At 39.4% G+C, this 19,364-nt stretch overlaps 1 protein-coding gene across 1 annotated transcript in view; it reads left to right on the forward strand.

The window, feature by feature from the left end:
- Nucleotides 1–15,717, forward strand: part of LOC149246644 (iron-sulfur cluster assembly protein 1-like) — a 64,122-nt gene extending 48,405 nt beyond the window's left edge. Inside the window, exon 3 of the mRNA XM_089457989.1 lies at nucleotides 15,212–15,717. Within this exon, the coding sequence (XP_089314115.1) occupies nucleotides 15,212–15,362 (151 nt within the window). The 3' untranslated portion in view covers nucleotides 15,363–15,717. The remainder of the gene's footprint in view (nucleotides 1–15,211) is intronic.
- The last annotated feature ends 3,647 nt before the right edge of the window (nucleotides 15,718–19,364 follow it).

Raw genomic sequence — 19,364 nt, forward strand, 5'->3', positions numbered from 1 at the left:
GGAGCGACCCTGCTCCAACCCATGTGCACTCTTTCAGACCCAACACACGCTCACTGAGATGTTGCGCTTAACATTGTGCTGTTGTTATGTGTTGTCTCCTCACCTTAGCCTTGCTTTTATAATTTTACATTGAATCAAAACCCAAACCCTAACCCTAACACTAATCTCAAAGTAATTGATGACCGACATTAGATCTCGCCTCACTTGAGATCAATGACTAAGATTAAAACTTATTCACTAAAGTAAATTACTTTACTTTACTTTTCCTAACTTTTATTTTAGCTCAATAAGCCAACATATTAATATGTGCTTTTCCTGAGTTAATCTCAGGCTAAGTTACATCAACAACTTGCTCAACCTAGAGCAAGTGTTCTAAGGCGATGTGGGTGACTTATGCACGCCTATACACAAGGCTCGTGCAGAAGTACCTGCCTGAGCTACAAATTTAAACGCGCACTCTTAGTGAGGGAGGTAATTCTAGAAGAACCTCCTCCACCCAAATCTACTTCCAACCCTGTTATAGTACTTGTAGCTGCTCCCTCTGGCCTTGAAGCCTATCTTGCTACCTGAATTGAAACTTGAGCTGAGAACCTGTCACAACCAACCATGCTTCGGGGAGTCCTATCACACTCTTGAGCATCTATCAATGTCATATCATCATACCAACCGAGTCTCTCGGCAACACTTGAAGAATCATTCTTCCTAGTCACTGGTCCCTTCTCAGTAACTGAAACTGATCCTGTATCCAAGATCCCCTCGGATACAACCACATGTTGTCTCGATGACTTGTATGATTGCCCCCTATATGATTTTAAGCACTACTGCTGCATCCAAGGTTGCCCCCTCTGAAGCACTTGTCCATCCTGGAACAAAACCCTATATCCATCATCCTCCAAAGCTGATACTGAGAGCAAATGTACCATCATCCCTGGAACAAATAACATCCCTATCACCTCTAGAAATCATCTTGACTCTAGTTGGAATCTAACATATTCAACCCCCTTTACTACATGCGTGGTGTTAACTCCACAACTCACATGGCAATTTGAGCTTGTCTTTGAAATACAACGAAACATTGACCTCATCTCCATCATGTGACAAGATGCTCTATTGTCCACTAGCCATAACCCACTGTCCTCATACACAATAATAGGACTGACCGAAATACAGGTGAAAAGATAAAACTCTTTCTCAATTTTTTTCGCAAATTCATCAATCTTAGTTGATTCTGTTGTAGCTTCCCCGAGTCTCTTTCTTCTTCTTTTTATACGGACATGTTGTAGTGGCTACAACCACCCTCCAAAATTTTGCCTTAGCTTGTTTTGGAGCCTCCCTACCAACCTTATGCAGCACTTTGTCTTGCTTCGTCAAGTACTAAAGCTTCAAGTGTTTTCCTTGCACAAAGGCAGCGTGTCGATCACAATTGATCCATTCCCTTCACAGGCTGCTCACCCGGACTTGGTCTAGTTGCAGGCTGAGCAACTTCCCCTTGAAAATTGCGCATTTCTGGAGGGCAACCAACCTTCCCTCCAAGAATTGTGCAATCTTCTCTGACAGCCTGTTGGGCTCCAGGATTGCGCAATCCTGCCAGCCAACCCTCCTAGTAGGATTTGCGCAAATTTTCCCAGCAGAAAGATGTTTAGCCTAGGATTTGCGCAAATTTGGGTAGCAGTTAGTTGCTCTACCCAAAAATTGCGCAAATCTCTTAGGCAGCCAACCCAGCTCCCAGCTAGAAATGCGCTTTTTTTTCCAGCAGTGGAGCAGTCTCTTGCATGTGCAACTGAGTTGACCAGTTCCCTTCGGGACTGAGCAAAATAGACTTGCATGCATGGGCTGCTTCTCCCAAGGCAGCATGCAAAGGCATATGTTTAGCAGTTGGAGGTTACATGCAAGGAGCAATTTTGAAACCTCCCACCAAGTGTCGCTTCCCCTGGAGTCGTGGCATGCGCATCACAACCTCGATGTTATAAAAACTCATAAATCGGACGTTGCAGAGCTCATTCCTCACATCAACCTTGCAGCTCTGACATCCCACATCACATCTAGGAGCAGTCGGCACATTCAGCTCAGCTGTTTTGGGGTAAGCTCGCTTCCCATGCCTTGCGCTGCATTTCTGTCGCTTTTTGTGTTTTCGCTTGTAGGAGTACTGTTTGCTTGTCCTAGCTCTGTTTCAGTTTTCGTTGCTATCTCACTGCTGTCACATGCATGAAATTGTTTTGCACGGACGTTCGCCCAACCGCTGAGCTGCCTCACCCACATGCATGTTGATCTGTTTGCTGAATCTTTCATTCATGTTTTGCATGCACTATCAATAACTTCTGCTATCACTTAGTGTCGCCATGCATTCATTGACTTGCTTTCAATTTCCCGTTGGCGAGTCGAGCCAACCTTGGCCCGGGCTTAGCCTTCACCAAGGCTGCATTGCGCAATTTGGGAAAGGAAGGCTAACCTTCCTAGTTAAGTAACGAACAAAATTCGTATACTAGTTAAGTAATCCAAATTAGTTCGAATATAAAGTGATGTAGGAGCATTCACCTAAGAGAAAATCATTGTAATTAAGTAGACATAGGGGGTCATGTATTTTTTGGAAGTTGGATTCGTAAGTGATAAATTAATGTAATATTAGGCTTTTGAGCATAAAATAGGAATTAATTAGATAATGAGAGGAAGTGGTAAATACTCTTGAATTAAAGGAGAACCTGAGTGGTGAATAAATGACAAGAGTCAGAAGTCAAATAGGACTCTTAGAACAGTTCCATGATTCAAGGAACTAAGGAGAGATTTTAGGAATTAATTGAAGTAGAAGTGGACAAAGGATTTAGGAGTCAGTTCAATAGATTTAGGAGTCGAACCAGGATGAGTTGAACAGAACTCATTGGCATAAATGTAAGCCTACAGGTAGAGCTCAAAGGAGGCCACGATATTGAAGAACAGGCCTGTGCGAGACGGAGAAGTCTCGAATGTAATCATTTGTTTATATATATATACAGAGGTTTATTCCTGACTGTGTCAGTGTGCGTGAAACGAGTACTTCATGAATGAATTACTTATGAACTCGTAGGTTTTGTATCAGGGTTGCAGGCAGAGTTCTGAAGAACTACGCAAGGAGAGGAACGATTCGGAGGAATCGTAAGGGATTATTGAATCCATTCGAAGGATCCAAGAGGACAGTGATCAAGGAGTATGTGGAGTTAAGCACAGATCAGAGTGGCACAGCGGAAATAGTGAAGGTTGAAGAAACCTTGAAGAACCTCAGAAACATTGGAAATGGCGTAAAATTTAAGTTAAGCAGAATTGCGGAGGAATTGAAGAATTGATGCACAGGCACCGTCAGATCTCGAAGATCAACGACCTAGATGGAATCGTAGTGGTTCAGCCAGTTTTTTTTTTTTTTTTTTTTTTTTTTTTTTAATAATAATTCATGCGTTGATTAAGTCCTTCAAGCATAAATTCGATTTACATTGGAAATCGACACAAAACATAGTCCGAGTCTGAAAACCGGACTTGAAATTTTATAAAGAGTGGCTTATACCCTTATCGGGTCCGGAAGATTGATCGGATCGGCGCTTTGAAGTGGTAGGGGTCTGACCATCAAGAAGAGCGATTGCGATAATGCGATGGATCTTGGACCGTCGGATTGAGAGTCCAGATCAACGGTCCAGAAGTGATCGCTTATCGCATATCGGAGAGGCCAAAGGTCTAGCGACAGTGGAATAGCGAAGGGCCGATATGCCGATAGCGATAAAGCGCTGATCGACGATCGGAGGAATCAGAGGTCAGGGCAATCGGAGCGGCGGAAGAGTTAATACGGAGGAGCGGACCCGATGATTTGATGAATGTGGGTATATAGTTTTTGAAATCCGAATAAAGGGTTCGGAGTGGAATCTCCTTTGTATTCCGTGAAAGTGTCGTGCTGAGTCATTTAACGTAAAAAGGTGGTGTTAACGGTCCGATAGTCGCATATCGGAGTCGGAGGGGTGATGAGGCATGTATGTATGAACCGCAAAGGGAGCGATAGCCGATTGCGATAAAGGCAATCCTCAGGAAATGTGCAGAAACCGTACTAAAGGTGGAAAGGTATGTTTTGGGAGCATTTTCCTTTGTAAATGGGTTTTATAAGGAAATAGCGCCGATGAAAGGTTTATACGTTAAAACATATATGTAACCCATGTTTAAAGAGGGAAGGTTATATATGCAGCCTAAAAGCTTAAAGTAAGGTTTATGGGAGTGAATGAGTCCCGATAGGAGGTTTTGGCGGGGTGTTTGAGTTCCGATACAAAGGAATCGATGATAAATATATGTAACTAATGTTTAAAGAGGGAAGGTTATATATGCAGCCTAAAAGCTTAAAGTAAGGTTTATGGGAGTGAATGAGTCCCGATAGGAGGTTTTGGCGGGGTGATTGAGTTCCGATACAAAGGAATCGATGATAAAGGGGCCTTAATCATTTATGGTTTGAATATTTGACTCCTTTGAGAGTCAAATACCTGGGACAGATGTATTTATGCATACTGTGGGTATGTGCGGGGGTAACCCTGCATCATTAAGTCATCCATTGAGGATAAGAATATATATTGAATATTATATACAAAATTGATATGAGATGATGAAATTGTTATGAATGAGGGCCTGCTTATATAGCTAGGCAGATGCCTTCCTCTTCTTGAAAGCTTTGTCCTCAAAGCTTATTGCTGACGAGGCGTATCATCTGTTTCTTGTCTTGTAATCTTGTTCGCATTTTTTACGAATTCTTGGAGTTGTCATCTTCGTTGATAAAAGATGATAGGATCTTCTGAGTGATAAACATAATTGTCGCACTAAGAAGGAATTTGACCCATCTTAAATAAATCTTATGTGGAATCTTGTGGTTACTGGATACTTCGTGTGAATTTTTATCACAATGGTGTAACGAACAAAATTCGTATACTAGTTAAGTAATCCAAAATAGTTCGAATATAAAGTCATCCATTGAGGATAAGAATATATATTGAATAGTATATATAAAATTGATATGAGATGATGGAATTGTTATGAATGAGGGCCTGCTTATATACCTAGGCAGATGCCCCATCATGAACGGTCATGTCTTCCTCTTTTATACTAATCACTAATTAATCATTACATATATATATACATATAACATTGCCTTTCTCTTCTTGAAAGCTTTGTCCTCAAAGCTTATTGTTGACGAGGCGTATCATCTATTTCTTGTCTTCTAATCTTGTTCGCATTTTTTACGAATTCTTGGAGTTGTCATCTTCGTTGATATAAGATGATATGATCCTCTGAGTGATAAACATAATTGTTGCACTAAGAAGGAATTTGACCCATCTTGAATTAATTTTTGTGGAATCTTGTGGTTATTGGATACTTTGTGTGATTTTTTATCACAAGGCTGAATTGTGCAAACTTCAATATTCTTCAAAACATAAGTTTGTTGTTTATGTTATGAGTGATATAGATACGTAGACTAATTGATCTATGCTCTTGTGATTCAGATTTTGAAAAGGAGTTATTTTGGTTTGACTTTCCATTATCTCGTGTGTGGTAATTTCATGATTTACTTCAAGGATTAATGTTGTTGAGTTGGTTACAAATTCTTCACTTGGAATTTTCATCGTCTGAGTTGGAACGTCTGAATATGTTTTTACTTCAACTGATATTGAATTTGTCTGAATTGTGAGATTAATGGGGTCTGTGTTTGTTCCATTTTCTTCAACTTGGATTGCTACTTTTGAAGATTTTGATGCTTCTTTTGTGATAAGTTCTTCGAATTTGTTCTTCAATGATTTCTTTAAGTTTCTTGTTTCGGTAAGGAGATTTTGGTTATGATGTTTTAAACATGAAAGTTTTTAAGCTTTTGATTCAACTTCTTTTTGACGCTCAAGTTTCTCATTTTTTAAATCTTTAATTTGTTCTGATAACTTTTGATTAAGATTTTTTAAGCACAAATTTTCTTCTTCTTTCTCTGATAGAATTTCATTGAGTTTCTTTTCGAAACCTTCATTTTGTTGTTATAATTTGTTTTTCTTCGTTTTACACTTTCTGACTTGTGCAAGTAGTTTCTTGAAGCATTAGTTTGGAAATATCCTTAAACTCTTTTGATGAAGACATTATTGATTCTAACTTCATTGTCATGTCTTGGAATGTGATCATCTTCTTCTGATAAGGAAACATCTTAAATTTTTCTCCATGTTTAAAAAAAGGTACCCAATTTTTAAAACAAGGTAACCCGAAAATTATGTCAATCTCTTCTCTAAGCATAGTTGCTACTCCGAATCGAGATACATACTCATATTCATCAATTATTACTTGCAAGTTTTTAATTTTGTATTCTGCTTCGAAATAAGAGGCTTCTTTATTCTTGATTATATCTGATTCTGAAATTAATCACTGATTTGCTAAATTAACATTAATGTAAGATATCTTTTTATTTTTAAGTTTTTTAAGGGAACATAGTTAATTATTGGCTTTTAAGGTTTCAAGTAACGGTTTCTAGGTGTTGCTTAGTTTTAATCCATCGTCCCGGTTCAGGTTATTCTTCCTTTTTTCTATTTCAATGGCTTCCTTGATTTTCCTTTTGAGATAGTGGTCTTCTTTTCTAACCAGTTTGACGTCTTCTATGCAGATGTAATGAGAGGAAGAGTGAACATGTTCAGCTAAGGCTGATTTAGAGGTCCTTTCTCTTCTTAAGTCAGCAATGTGTTCTTTAATTCTAATATTAAGAGACCTACCCGTTTCGCCTATGTATTCCTTACCGCATGAGCAAGGAATCACATAAACACCTTTTTGAAGTTTAGGGTTTATGGGATCCTTGACAGAGTTGAATAATTGTCTGATGGTGTTAGTAGGGGTGAATGATACATTAATGTTATGTTTATTAAGAATTTTAGAGATTTTATCAGTGGTGCCTTTTATGTAAGCAAGGGAGACTTGAGGAGTGGATAAATTTTGATTTTTAATATCATTGTTAATCTTGTTTAGGGATAGGTGCATAGCTTTCTTGATGGTATTTCTATTGTAGCCATTTAGTTCAAACACCTTGTGAAGATGGTTAAGCTCATCATTTAGATGGTCCGCATCAGATATTCTGGCCGCCCTAGTAGTTAAGGTCCTAATGATGCCAATCTTTTGTTTAGGGTGGTGATGGGAATTTGCATGAAGATATCTTTCTGTATGGGTTTTCTTTCTATAGACTTGGAAACAAAGAGACCCATCTCTTTTAGTTAGAAGGATATTGAGAAAGGGAAGTTGGTGGTTGTTTTCAATTTCAATAGTGAATTTTATATGGTCAGAGAGGCTATTTAAGTGATTGAGGAATAGGTCAAGTTTTTCTTTTCCATGACTCCACTTGGCAAATATGTCGTCAACAAACCTTTTCCATTCTTCAGGGGTGTATGGAAATGACCTAAGAGCTTTTTGTTCAAAGTGCTCCATAAAGATGTTGGCAATTATGGGGGATAGAGGAGCAATACTACCCTGTTGAGAGCTATGAGGATAAATACATAAAGTGGACCACGTTGCGACAGGGAAGGGACCAAGACGTGCCAGAGTTTACCAATGTTTTTCATACCCTTCACACGAAATTGGGTATCAAGGATTCTGAGTGACATTTGGTACTCAAGTACTGCGATTGTCTACACAAATACATCTCGGACGAGATGGAGTTCTTGGACATCTCCTCGCTTAGCACGGCGTGCCGATACACTGTCAAGATTGAGTAGAAGTTTAAACAAAAGAAACGAGACTTTGGATCTGTGAATCCGAAGCAAGGGAAAGGCGCCCCCAAACCGCAGAGCAAAGGACAAAGCCAAGTCGGGGCAACCTAGGACAAAGGGCCGAAGCCGCAAGCAAAGAACAATAGCCCGAAGACAAAGGACACGAGGAAATATTGTGAGTTCCATAAGAGCTCTAGTCACAACACAAGTGAGTGTCGGGCCAAGCAGTCATTGGTGGTCGAGCTGAAGGCTTCCGAATCAGATGCGTGTTCCGACTCTGAGTCAGATACCAACAAGGGGAATGACAAAGGGAAGCAGATCATTGACGCGGAGCCCAGTGTCACCGTGGCCCCCACCAAGATCCAGAAGAATGAGCCTAAAGATCCAGAGGAGGGGGAACGCCTCTTCCACATACAAATGTGGGTGAAGGGTTCTCCACTGCAGTTCATTGTCAACAGCGGGAGCCAAAAGAACCTCATTTCAGTAGAGGTCGTGAAGCGACGTCTATTGACTACAACACATTCGCAATCGTACACCACCGGGCGACTTCACCAAGGACGATATCTCTGCATTAGCCAACAATGCCACCTTCCCTACAACATGAAGCCCTTCACCTTTTGCTCCTCTTGACATTTGTGATGTATTATTAGGACAACCATACTTGTGGAAGCGACATGCTGTATATGAGTCTAGACCTCGCTCTGTGATTATTACTTTGGGCAATAAGTCCTACATGATACTGGAGGTAGCGTTGCTTACCGTCATCTCTTTGATCTCTGCAAAGAAATGCAATAAGGTCATTTCACAGACCAGGAAATTTGTTTTCCTTATGATTTGCCCTCAAGGCAAGAAGAAGATTGTGGCCACGACTTCCAGACATGGCTCCTTTGCACAACAACAACAAATGGATATGGTCGTGGAGGAGTATAGGGACATTTTCGCCTCACCTACGGGGGTACCTCTGCATTGTCAGGTCAAGCATCTCATCGATTTGACCTCGGGCGCGCTGCTAGCCAATGGACCGATTTATCGACGCTCTGTTCTTGAGAACGATGAGATCAAGAGGCAGATTCAAGGGTTGTTGCAAAAAGGGCACATCAGGCCATGCTCATCACATTGTGGGAGCCCGATTGTATTGGTATCGAAGAAGGATGGGACCTGGAGACTTTGTATTGATTATCAAGCGCTGAACAAAATCACTGTCCGGAATATAGGTACCCAATCCCACAGATTTATAACTTCTGGACTAGCTCAAGGGGGCCAAATATTTCAACAAGATTAACTTGAAGTCCAGATATCACCAAGTGCCTATCGAACCCTTTGATGTGTGGAGGACTACCTTCAAATCCAAGGAGAGCCTTTTCGAATGGTTGGTCATGCCTTTCGGGTTGACGAATGCCCCCACAACCTTCATGAGATTGATGGACGACATCTCGCGACTCTTCACCAATGCATTCGTGGTAGTGTAATTAGATGGCATCTTGATCTTCAGCTAGAGTTGGGAAGAGCACCTCCACCATATTCGACAGGTCGTCCAAACCCTGCGACAATACAATTTGTGTGCCAATATGGAGAAATGCACTTTTGGCATGACCCAAGTTTAGTATCTGGGGTACATCATTGATGAGCAGGGTGTGCATGTCGACCCACCTAAGATACAAGTCATTTGGGATTGGTCAGCCCCAATCACTCTAATAGAGCTCTGCAACTTTCTGGGCCTTGCCAATTTCTATAGCAGGTTCGTGTTGGGTTTCTCTCATAGCACTTGGCCTTTAAGTGAAGTCACTAAGGGCGGAATGAAAGCAAAGTTCTTTTGGTTCTAAACTCAACAAAAGGCGTTTGCTGAGTTGAAGCAGTGCCTCTGCTCTGCACCAATGCTTGCATTACCAGACCAACAACAATTTTATTTGAGATTGAGACAGATGCCTTCGACTATGCTATTGGTGCAGTTCTTACTCAAAGCTGGCTATTTTCACTAGGCTTTGAACCAGGCTACTCTTTTGGTTTCTCCTTATAAAGCACTCCCTCATCAATTTACAAAACATGATAATCTTACTCCTTACCTTGGATCCTAGAATTGACAACATGATGGGAGAAATTTGCGAACTAGGAAAGATGGTTGCGCACATCAGTGTTCACATTACTAGACCAACAACAATTTTATTTGAGATTGAGATAGATGCCTCCGACTATGCTATTGGTGCAGTTCTTACTCAGCAGGGGCATCCAATGGCTTACCACAATGATACACTTTCAGACACATTTCGAAAGTATCCCATCTATGACAAAGAAATGTATTCCATTGTGCATGCCTACCATAATTGGAATCATTACATTGTGGGGAAGGAAACGGTCATCCACACAGACCATCGACCCCTGCAGTTCATACAGACACAAGGGAAGTTTCAGAACGATCGCCATAAAAAATGGTCCACATACCTGCAACAATTCCATTTGAACAATAAGTACAAGAAGGGAAACACCAATAATGTTGCAGACTACCTCAGCCGAGCACTAGTCATGGCGTTGACCACTGTGCTAGACTCCTTTGGGCACGAGACTTCGGTGTGGCCACATCTTTACGAGAGTGATCCAGAATTCCGCAACACATACCAGACATTCTTGGAAGGTAAGCAAGTTCCAAATTTTCACCTCCAGGATGTATTGTTATGCTACCTGGGACACATCTGTGTTCCTTCAAGCGAGCGTGCCAAGATGATTGGGGAGGCGCACTACAGTGGGGTCGTCGGACATTTCGTAGTAGAGAAAACAGTGGCAGTACTGCAGAAGTATTTTTATTGGTCGAACCTTCGTCAAGATGTTGGGAGGTACATTAAATCCTGCACTGCCTGTGCCATTGCCAAACCAACCATTAAGAAGCAAGGCCTATATACTCCTCTGCCTACTCCTAGTCGACCTTGGGATTCCATCTCCATGGATTACATGTCGGGCCTTCCTTTTACTAAGCACGACAACGTCTGCGTCTTCGTGGTTGTCGACAGATTCTCTAAGATGGCCATTATGGCGGCCTGGAAGAAGAGTATCACAACAGAGGCCACTGCTAAGCTCTTCTTTGAGTGAGTGTGGGTACACTTTGGGATCCCACAGTCCATTGTCTCAGATCAGTACCACAAATTCCTAAGTGCATTTTGGTGAAGTCTCTAGTCGATGCTGGATACCAAACTAACTAAGTCCATGACTTTCCATCCCTAAACTGATGGCCAAACAAAGGTTGTCAATAGGATGATCGTACACATTCTGCGCATGTACAAATCGAAGCATCCATGCACATGGGATGAAAACTTCCCCAATGTTTAGCACAACTACAACAGAGCTCTCCACAACTCAACGGTCCATAGCCCTTTTCAGGTTGGGCTGAGATTTCAGCCATTATGTCCCATTGAGTCGGCCATACCATTTGCAGCTACTCAGACATATTTGACTCATGTCCAGTCCGAAGTTGATAGGGCTAACAACTTCATTGAGCGCATTCAACACATCCGTCAACAAGTATGATATATTGGATAGAGCCAATGCTAAAGTACAAGCAGTGTCATGATCAGAATCGGGTGCCGCACAAATTCCAGGTGGGTGACAAAGTTTGGTACATTTGCAGAAGGAGCGCCTCACTGGACCCCACTGCAAGCTTCACCCACTCTGATATGAGCCATACACCATCACCATGGCTGTAGGGGACAATGCCTTTGAACTCTCAACGTTCCACCGTTCCTTGGTCTGCACCCAATGTTCATTGTTGACTGCCTTTGGCCATACTTTCCACCATTGCTGGACACATCCGACATTGCAGAACAACTCACACCAACAAAGCTAAACCCAAACTGCATGGAACAGGCCACAACTGATCGGATCATGGACACACAGATCAAGAACACTCGCCAACAGAAGATCCAACTATATCGGGTTGTCAAAGTTGGCCAACTCCTGCACCAAGGCAAGTGGCTCACCAGGGACCAAGTTCAGTAGAAGTTTCCCCATCTCATGGAGGCACTCAATGCAATGGGGACCATTGCTTCCTAAGGGGGGAGGATTGATCCAGGTGGATATTGGTAGCCACCCGCCTATTCCACTTGAACCCAAAACTGTCTCTTTTAGTTTCCTTAATTGTAGGACAATTTACTAATTTTGGCAGTTTTTCGGTTCCCGAACTTACAGAGCTGTTTTGAGGCCTTAAATGACATTTTTTGGGAAAATCGGGAAACATAAGACTTTGACTAATGTTTGCATTCGAAAGATGTAGTCCTCGGATAGATCTTTTTAACGAGGTATTGTGCGTGTCAAATGGAGATCATATGCCAAAGTTATGACCCCGGGAAGTTGATGTACCAATTTACCCCAACGGGGCCCATAGTTTTGGCGCTTCATCTCCTAGGGTTAGGTTTTTGAACGTTTAGGGTTTTCCATTGTTTCTCAATAATAAATAGGCCTTCGAGCTTCATTGTAACAAAGTTCAGATGCATGTAGCCACCACATCTCTTCTCAGAGATAAGCTACCATTGCTCGAGCTAGTTTATTTCCATTCTGTTTGTAAGCATATTTCAGTATTTGATATCAGTGAAGTGTTATTTATGCTGCACCTTTGTATTTATGGTTATATCTGTGATTTGTTGCGTTTCTGTTTAAGTTTAGAGCACCTCAAGCAAGCACCAAGGGCATGGTATGCTAGGATGGATGCATACCTACAAAGATTAGGCTTCACAAAGAGTTTTGTTGATCCAAACCTTTATATTAAGGTTGTAAAGCGAGAGCCAGGTAATCATTCTTCTATATGTGGATGATCTTCTCTTGACAGGTACGGAAGGTCGAATTGAAAAATGTAACAAGCAACTAGCAACAAAATTTGACATGAAGAATCCAGGGCTAATGCATTACTATTTGGGACTGGAAGTCTGGCAAGGACTTGATGAGATCTATCTAGGTCAAGGAAAGTATGTGATCAAGATGTTGAAGAAGTTTGACATGATGGATTGCAAACCAATGACAACCCCAATGATCACAAACTTGAAAAGACTAAGGAGTTCGGAATCAAGCCCTGTGGATCGTACCAAGTATAGACAATTGATTGACTCACTGATGTACTTGGTGAATACTTGACCAAACATATGTTTTGCAGTAAATATTCTCAGTCAATTCCAAGTGGAGCTGAAGCATGATTATTGGATAACTACAAAACATATACTGATATATCTCTAGGTCAAGGAAAGTATGTGATCAAGATGTTGAAGAAGTTTGACATGATGGATTGCAAACCAATGACAACCCCAATGATCACAAACTTGAAAAGACTAAGGAGTTCCGAATCAAGCCCTGTGGATCCTACCAAGTATAGACAATTGATTGACTCATTGATGTACTTGGTGAATACTTGACCAAACATATGTTTTGCAGTAAATATTCTCAGTCAATTCCAAGTGGAGCTGAAGCATGATCATTGGATAACTACAAAACATATACTGATATATCTGCAAGGAACAATCCACTATCAATAGAGTCATTGTACTTTTAAAGAGACCCTTCTTGGGCTTTTGAATCATGTAAAAAGGTTAAGTATCGAGTCAAATATGAATTATGTTGTCTCCACACCAAGTCGGCCTCAAAGGAGGCTATTCAACCTCACCTAAGGGCTATAAATGAAGCCATTCAAATTCCATTTGAAGCACTCTCTCTCACAAGCAATCCCAATCTCTCTTGAAGCTGGAAGAAGTGCAAACTAGGAGGAGAAGGAAGTGCGAGTTTGGTCTAGGAGAAGGAGAAAGGGAAAATCAAACTTTTGGTGCAACTATCTCTCTCTTGTGCCCTAGTTTGGAAGATCGAAGTTCTCTTATTGGTGCCGTAGCTAGTTGCCGTGTGATGCTGTCACCTGAGGAAGCTGTATTGGGCCAAGATCAAAGGTTCTAAGTAAAGATCGAAGTCTCTAAAGCTAGGTCGAAGTTGCTGGGTCGAAGAAAATGCTGCCGTCGCCGCCGCTGCTGCTAGGTCAAGAAGGATCATCTGCAAGTAAGGAAGAAGGCTGACTTGGTGTGGAGGAAAGTTTGTGTCAAGGTCGAGAGTCTTCAAGCAATTGGGTTTTCTTTCAGTACTAAAATTGTTTTTGGCTGACTCTGAGCTGCCACAAAAAGAATGAGTTATAGGCACACCCAGATGGGACAGATGATTACCCAAGGCTAAACCATTGCAGACCAACGGCCAGACAAAACAAGTTTTTTTAGGTTTGATAGGTGCCTTCCAAATTACTATTCTGTAACACCAGTTTGAGAGCTTGGGACCATCATACTCTAATTTTAATTAAGCAAGCACGAAAGTTTTATGTAACACCTGTTCGAGAGCATGGGACCATCATACTTTAATTTCGATTAAGAAAGCACTAAAGTTTTACTTATGAAGAAATTGAAAGTGTTTCAGTCAGAAGTTGGGGGAAGCAATTCGCGCTGCTTCCTATCCAGAATGAACTTTTTAGCTGTGATGTCAATCCTTATAGTTATGGTTGCTTTTCAAATGAGAAATAGCACCTGTGAAGAGAGCTTTGAAGCCAAAGGTTTCTCTGGGATACAGATTGACAAGGTTACTGGATCTTACAAGTTTGTATGCATTCTTTTCAATTGAACACACTCGTCTGATTGAGTCATTTGATTGATATGTTCATTTTCTAATGCACATCGTAATTTATATTGCTAATAGTATTATTAAATTTATTTGTTTGTAATGTAAATATCTGATGCGTAAGACCTGAATTTCCTGTTTCTGAACCTGGATTTTAAGCTAAATATGAAGGAAAACTTGTTTTACTAATTCAGATCACAAACAGAACTTTTACAATGGAATGTATCGACATGGAAGCTATCTTACAGGTTGCACCTGCAATGTTGTTTACTCACAACCGAACTATACATACCAAAGTTTCTGCACCGTATTTATATAGCCTTGGTCATTTGGTGTGCAACTGCGATGTTGTTTACACCCAACCGAACTATAAATACCAAAATTTGTGTACTACAATGTTCAGCACCATATTTGTATAGGCTTGGTCATTTGGTGTTGTTACTTAAGCTTACATAAATGGGTGTTCTCTTTAAATTTAAGTTGAGCATGCCTATTTGTTTGGTCCCTTTAATGCTCCTTTTGTCACCAAATTTGGGCGCATGTAATCTGTCCCAAAAGATGTTATCCATAAACTTGGGGGGCTGAAATCTGGTAGAAAAAGTGTCTAGGTTCAAAAACTTTTCAGTTTTGGGAGGGGCATGTTTCTCATTTCATTGCAAATATCATTTAAAATATTGCATCGTACCTCTTATTTCCCATTTCTTGCTGTTGTTTTCTTCCTGATTTTCCGTGTAAGGCACTGATGGATCACCTGTATCATGAATTAAACTCATTTGTAACTTGATGCTGAATGAAGTAGATATATACCTTATAGCCGGAAGTTTTGGATTTCTCTCCAAGTAATTGACTATTGTGGTTTATTTTTATGTATTCAGTGACATAGCAAAGCATCTTTCACTTCCACCAGTGAAGCTTCATTGCAGCATGCTTGCTGAGGATGCTATCAAGGCAGCTGTTAAAGACTACGAAGCAAAGAGAGCTAAGGACACCGAGGTTAAACAGGAGGAGAAAGTTGCTGAAGCCTAAAACCAATCTGCTCAACACAGTTTTTTGGTTGGTTGTAATAAGTGTTCAGTGGGATGTTTGTATTTTTCATAAATGTATACAAGTATGTCAAGATTGCTGAGTAGCTGCTATTGATGCCAACTTGTGAACGTGTCTATTTCGTGTCTGTATATTTTTGTGCTTATTGTGCATCATGTTTTTAAATATGAGGAAACACGATCTAGTAAGTTATGCTAGGCTTTGATCTTATGACTGTTGTTCTGTTACAATTTTGTGGTTTTTTTCACTTACTGCTCTAGTCTGCTTACTAGCAGGCCACATAATATTATCAGTGCCCAAGAAAAATAATATTTCGATGGTTCATTTCATTTTTTTATCTTCTGGACATGACAATGTTAAAACTTTGAGATTGCGAGGTCCCATACATCTCGTTTGTTATAGTAGTTTGATTTTTATAACAATGGCATGGGATGTCCGCATCTAACAAATTTTAGCCGGAAATATAGCACATCTTATGAATTCAAAATTCCAAAGGGGCTTTTAAGAATGTTTAGGATAATCAATTTATCGGCAACCTTTATTTTCTATTTCCCTTTCCATCTTGCTTTTGGAGGTTGCTGAAAAATACTAAATAGGCCTTTTGATGCGTTGCATTCCAGTATTGCTTTTAAAGAGTGGTTGGGCAAGAGAATTTATAAGCATTTTTTTTTTGAATTTATGAGGTGTATTTTTAAATGTTTAGGCAAGGACATTCCAGGTGTGGTAATATTCTCTTTTTTTTTCGTGATACATATGGTCACAGGGCTGTAGGACATGATATGCTATTCCAAAGTATTGTGCCACACCTTCCCAAGGCATTTTGTCCTCGTGCCACCTTCCCAGAGGCATTGGCCTCTCCGGCCACACCTTCTCAGCCACACCTTCTCAGTCCTTGGAATGAAGGATACCTTTTCTATTTCAAGAGGAGAAATTTTCAATAATTTGATTGGAGTCACCCCAGTTATTACAGAAGTTGACATTATTTTTGCACTGATGTGATGCCTATTTTGATCTTTCTTGAGGATAACCGTAGTTAGGAAAAGCACACTATATAATTGAAGTGTTGACTTTGATTTTTACTGGGGATTTTAATGCAAATATATGTTGCAGGTTCTTTTACGACATTCTGAAACTTTAAACTGTCATTGCAAGTGAACTTTTATAGGTCTTTGATTATGTGTAGGGTTAAGAAAACTTGTCATAAGTTTGTGCATCTTGTCGCATGCTGGTACCTTATGGGCCTTCTCTTAAAAATGATACACATATATTAGGTAGTTATTAGATTTTGCACCTTCTCATTGTAATCAAGTTGATCTCTTATAAGATACTGTGATAGTGATAGAAGAAGCTTGCAGTTACAGCAGGTTAACTGCCAATACGCCATACTAAATTGGTGATCTGATAGGTTGAGCTTTGATGATAGAGTTGGCAACAATTGGAATTCCCTACGTTTGCTCTTTCAGAGGAACCTCATGATAGAGTTGAACTGTTAGGATGAGTTGCATTGGGGATTCTCAGGTTGAACCATCCTACTAATAGGTAGCGGTTAGGGTCCTTTGCAAGTTGACAATATACAGGAATGTGCCAAGAATCGAATGTGGGTGAGTTGTGGTAAATTCTCATTTATCTAATGTTAGTTCACTGTCCGTTCAACTCTATAGAGTGGCAATTGTAATTTTCTCTATTCCTTTTTATTTATGAATATCTGTTATAAGCGATACGAATCTTACAGTAATTATGTTCTGGGTTTGTCTTCATTTGTCACCATGCATTATTCACTGAGAAGTCTAGAAAGAGAAATAAACTTGGGGATTCTTATAAGATGAGCATGTCAACAAAAAGAGAGCTACATAAGGATTATCGAGATTCTTATTCAAAGGAATTTGAATTTTTATAAAATGGACATGCTGAAAAAAGGAGTTTCTAAAGGACTTGGACCATATATGAGAATTCTATAAAATGAGCTTGGAAAAATAGTTTCCAAAGGCCTTTGCTATGTGATTTCAGAGTTAGTTTCTCAACATTGTAAAATGTTATAATTATAGTTTAGTTTAATTAATAAATGCTCTTTCAATAGAAATATGGATTAAGTTGCAAAGCTTTGAGCTTATATTGACATTTTAAAAGACAAGAAGGAAAAGATGGGGTTTTCATTTACCTGACCTTAAAAGTTTTGGGAAGATTGAAAAAATTATACAATAGAGTAAATCTAGATTTGACAAATTTGTTGTGTTAAAATGTTGGTTGTGGTTAGGATTTAAGAAACAACTCGTCAACAAAGTGCAGCTTTTTGAATCATTGCTTTTAGTGCAATTTTGTTTTGTTCAATAAATTTAAGTAATTTTATTGAAGTACTTGTTGCATGAGACTTCATTTTTAATATGAGAATATTTTAATAATCATTGCTCCATAAAGGTCCATGAGAAGTATTGAGAATCCATGAAATTAAGTTGGTTGGGCTAGGGATACAAATTGTTCAGTTATATTCACTTGGATCAAACTTGTAGCAGCAAAAAAGGATCATAAAATTAATGGGCATTTCCGTTCCCCTGACATCACAAAATATAAAGAAATAATTGCAAAATGGAACGAGAGAGACTACGTGACATACATCAATTCCTAAGAGAGTTTGTGATGGGGCGAAGCATGAGACTACGTGACATACATCAATTCCCAAGAGAGTTTGTAATGGGGCGAGGCATGATATATGTTCTCTTTCGAGTTTACAAAAAAATATACAATACTTTCTATATGGTGAAAATTACACAATGGGACAAATAAGAAAGACCAGGGGATATAAAGAAATAATTGCAAAATGGAACGAGAGAGACTACGTGACATACATCAATTCCTAAGAGAGTTTGTAATGGGGCTAGGCATGATATATGTTCTCTTTCAAGTTTACAAAAAAATATACAATACTTTCTATATGGTGAAAATTACAGTATGGGACAAATGAGAAAGACCAGGGGATATGCATCAAATCGCTTATGGTGTTTGTAATGACGTGGCATTGCATATTTTTTTTGTTTCATTTTTGGTTTAAGGAGCTGAAAATTAAAACTTTGAATCTCATTTATCAAGAATTAATGGCTACGCCCTAGACAAGTGTAAAATTTATCAAATATATTAAATGCTTCCATTCTCAATGAGCATTTGTAATGTGAAATCCTGTATCCGATTTCATATTGAATTAATTCTCTGTCAGTTTAAACTCTCATTGACTGAATTCTCTTATATCATTTAAACTCTCATTGACTTAATTCTCTTTTATCATTTAAACTCTGATAACCAAAAATATATTATTGACATTGTTATTATCATGAATGCACATTAATATGTGGTCATTTCCTTAGAACATTGGATGCCTAAACTTACATGGCACAAGAAAATCATTTTAGACAAGCAATCCTCTAGTCTGCTACATTTTCATCTGGTTTAGTGTGCTTTCCGTACCCTTCACTCATATTCATTCAACATGGAATATGGGTGGTCTAAATGAATAACAGTAAATGTGTTTGGTAAACATGATGCATATATCTTTCATTTGAGAACCACCCTTAATCTCTTTCATGTTTTCTGGTTTTACATCCTCTTAAAGAGGGTAGAATATTATCGTGGTCATTTAATTTTTTTGGTATTATATTGGTATAAATTACCTTTTAATTCAACTTTTAGGATCAAATCCTCTACCAAGTCGGTCATAATATGAATTATTCGTTACTTAATCTATAAGACTTTTTCTCCGTATTTAGGATAAATTAAGAGCAACCAGTGGTTGTTTTGGGTATAACTAGCTTGTATTTCTTTAATAAAAAAATGATTGATTTCTACCACATCACATTTCTTATATTTCAGAATGGTTGTGAATAGTTTTCTGAAAAGGTTTCCCCAAACAAATTAAAGAAAATGTAGAACCCTTCATACTAGTAACAAGTGATTTGAGGAATACTAAGTGCTAAATGAAAAGCATTTTAATAGTAA

Source organism: Pinus tabuliformis, chromosome 7 (genome assembly GCF_031772625.1).
Source record: "Pinus tabuliformis cultivar Carrire ecotype Pingquan chromosome 7, CPIR1, whole genome shotgun sequence".
Taxonomy (NCBI): domain Eukaryota; kingdom Viridiplantae; phylum Streptophyta; class Pinopsida; order Pinales; family Pinaceae; genus Pinus; species Pinus tabuliformis.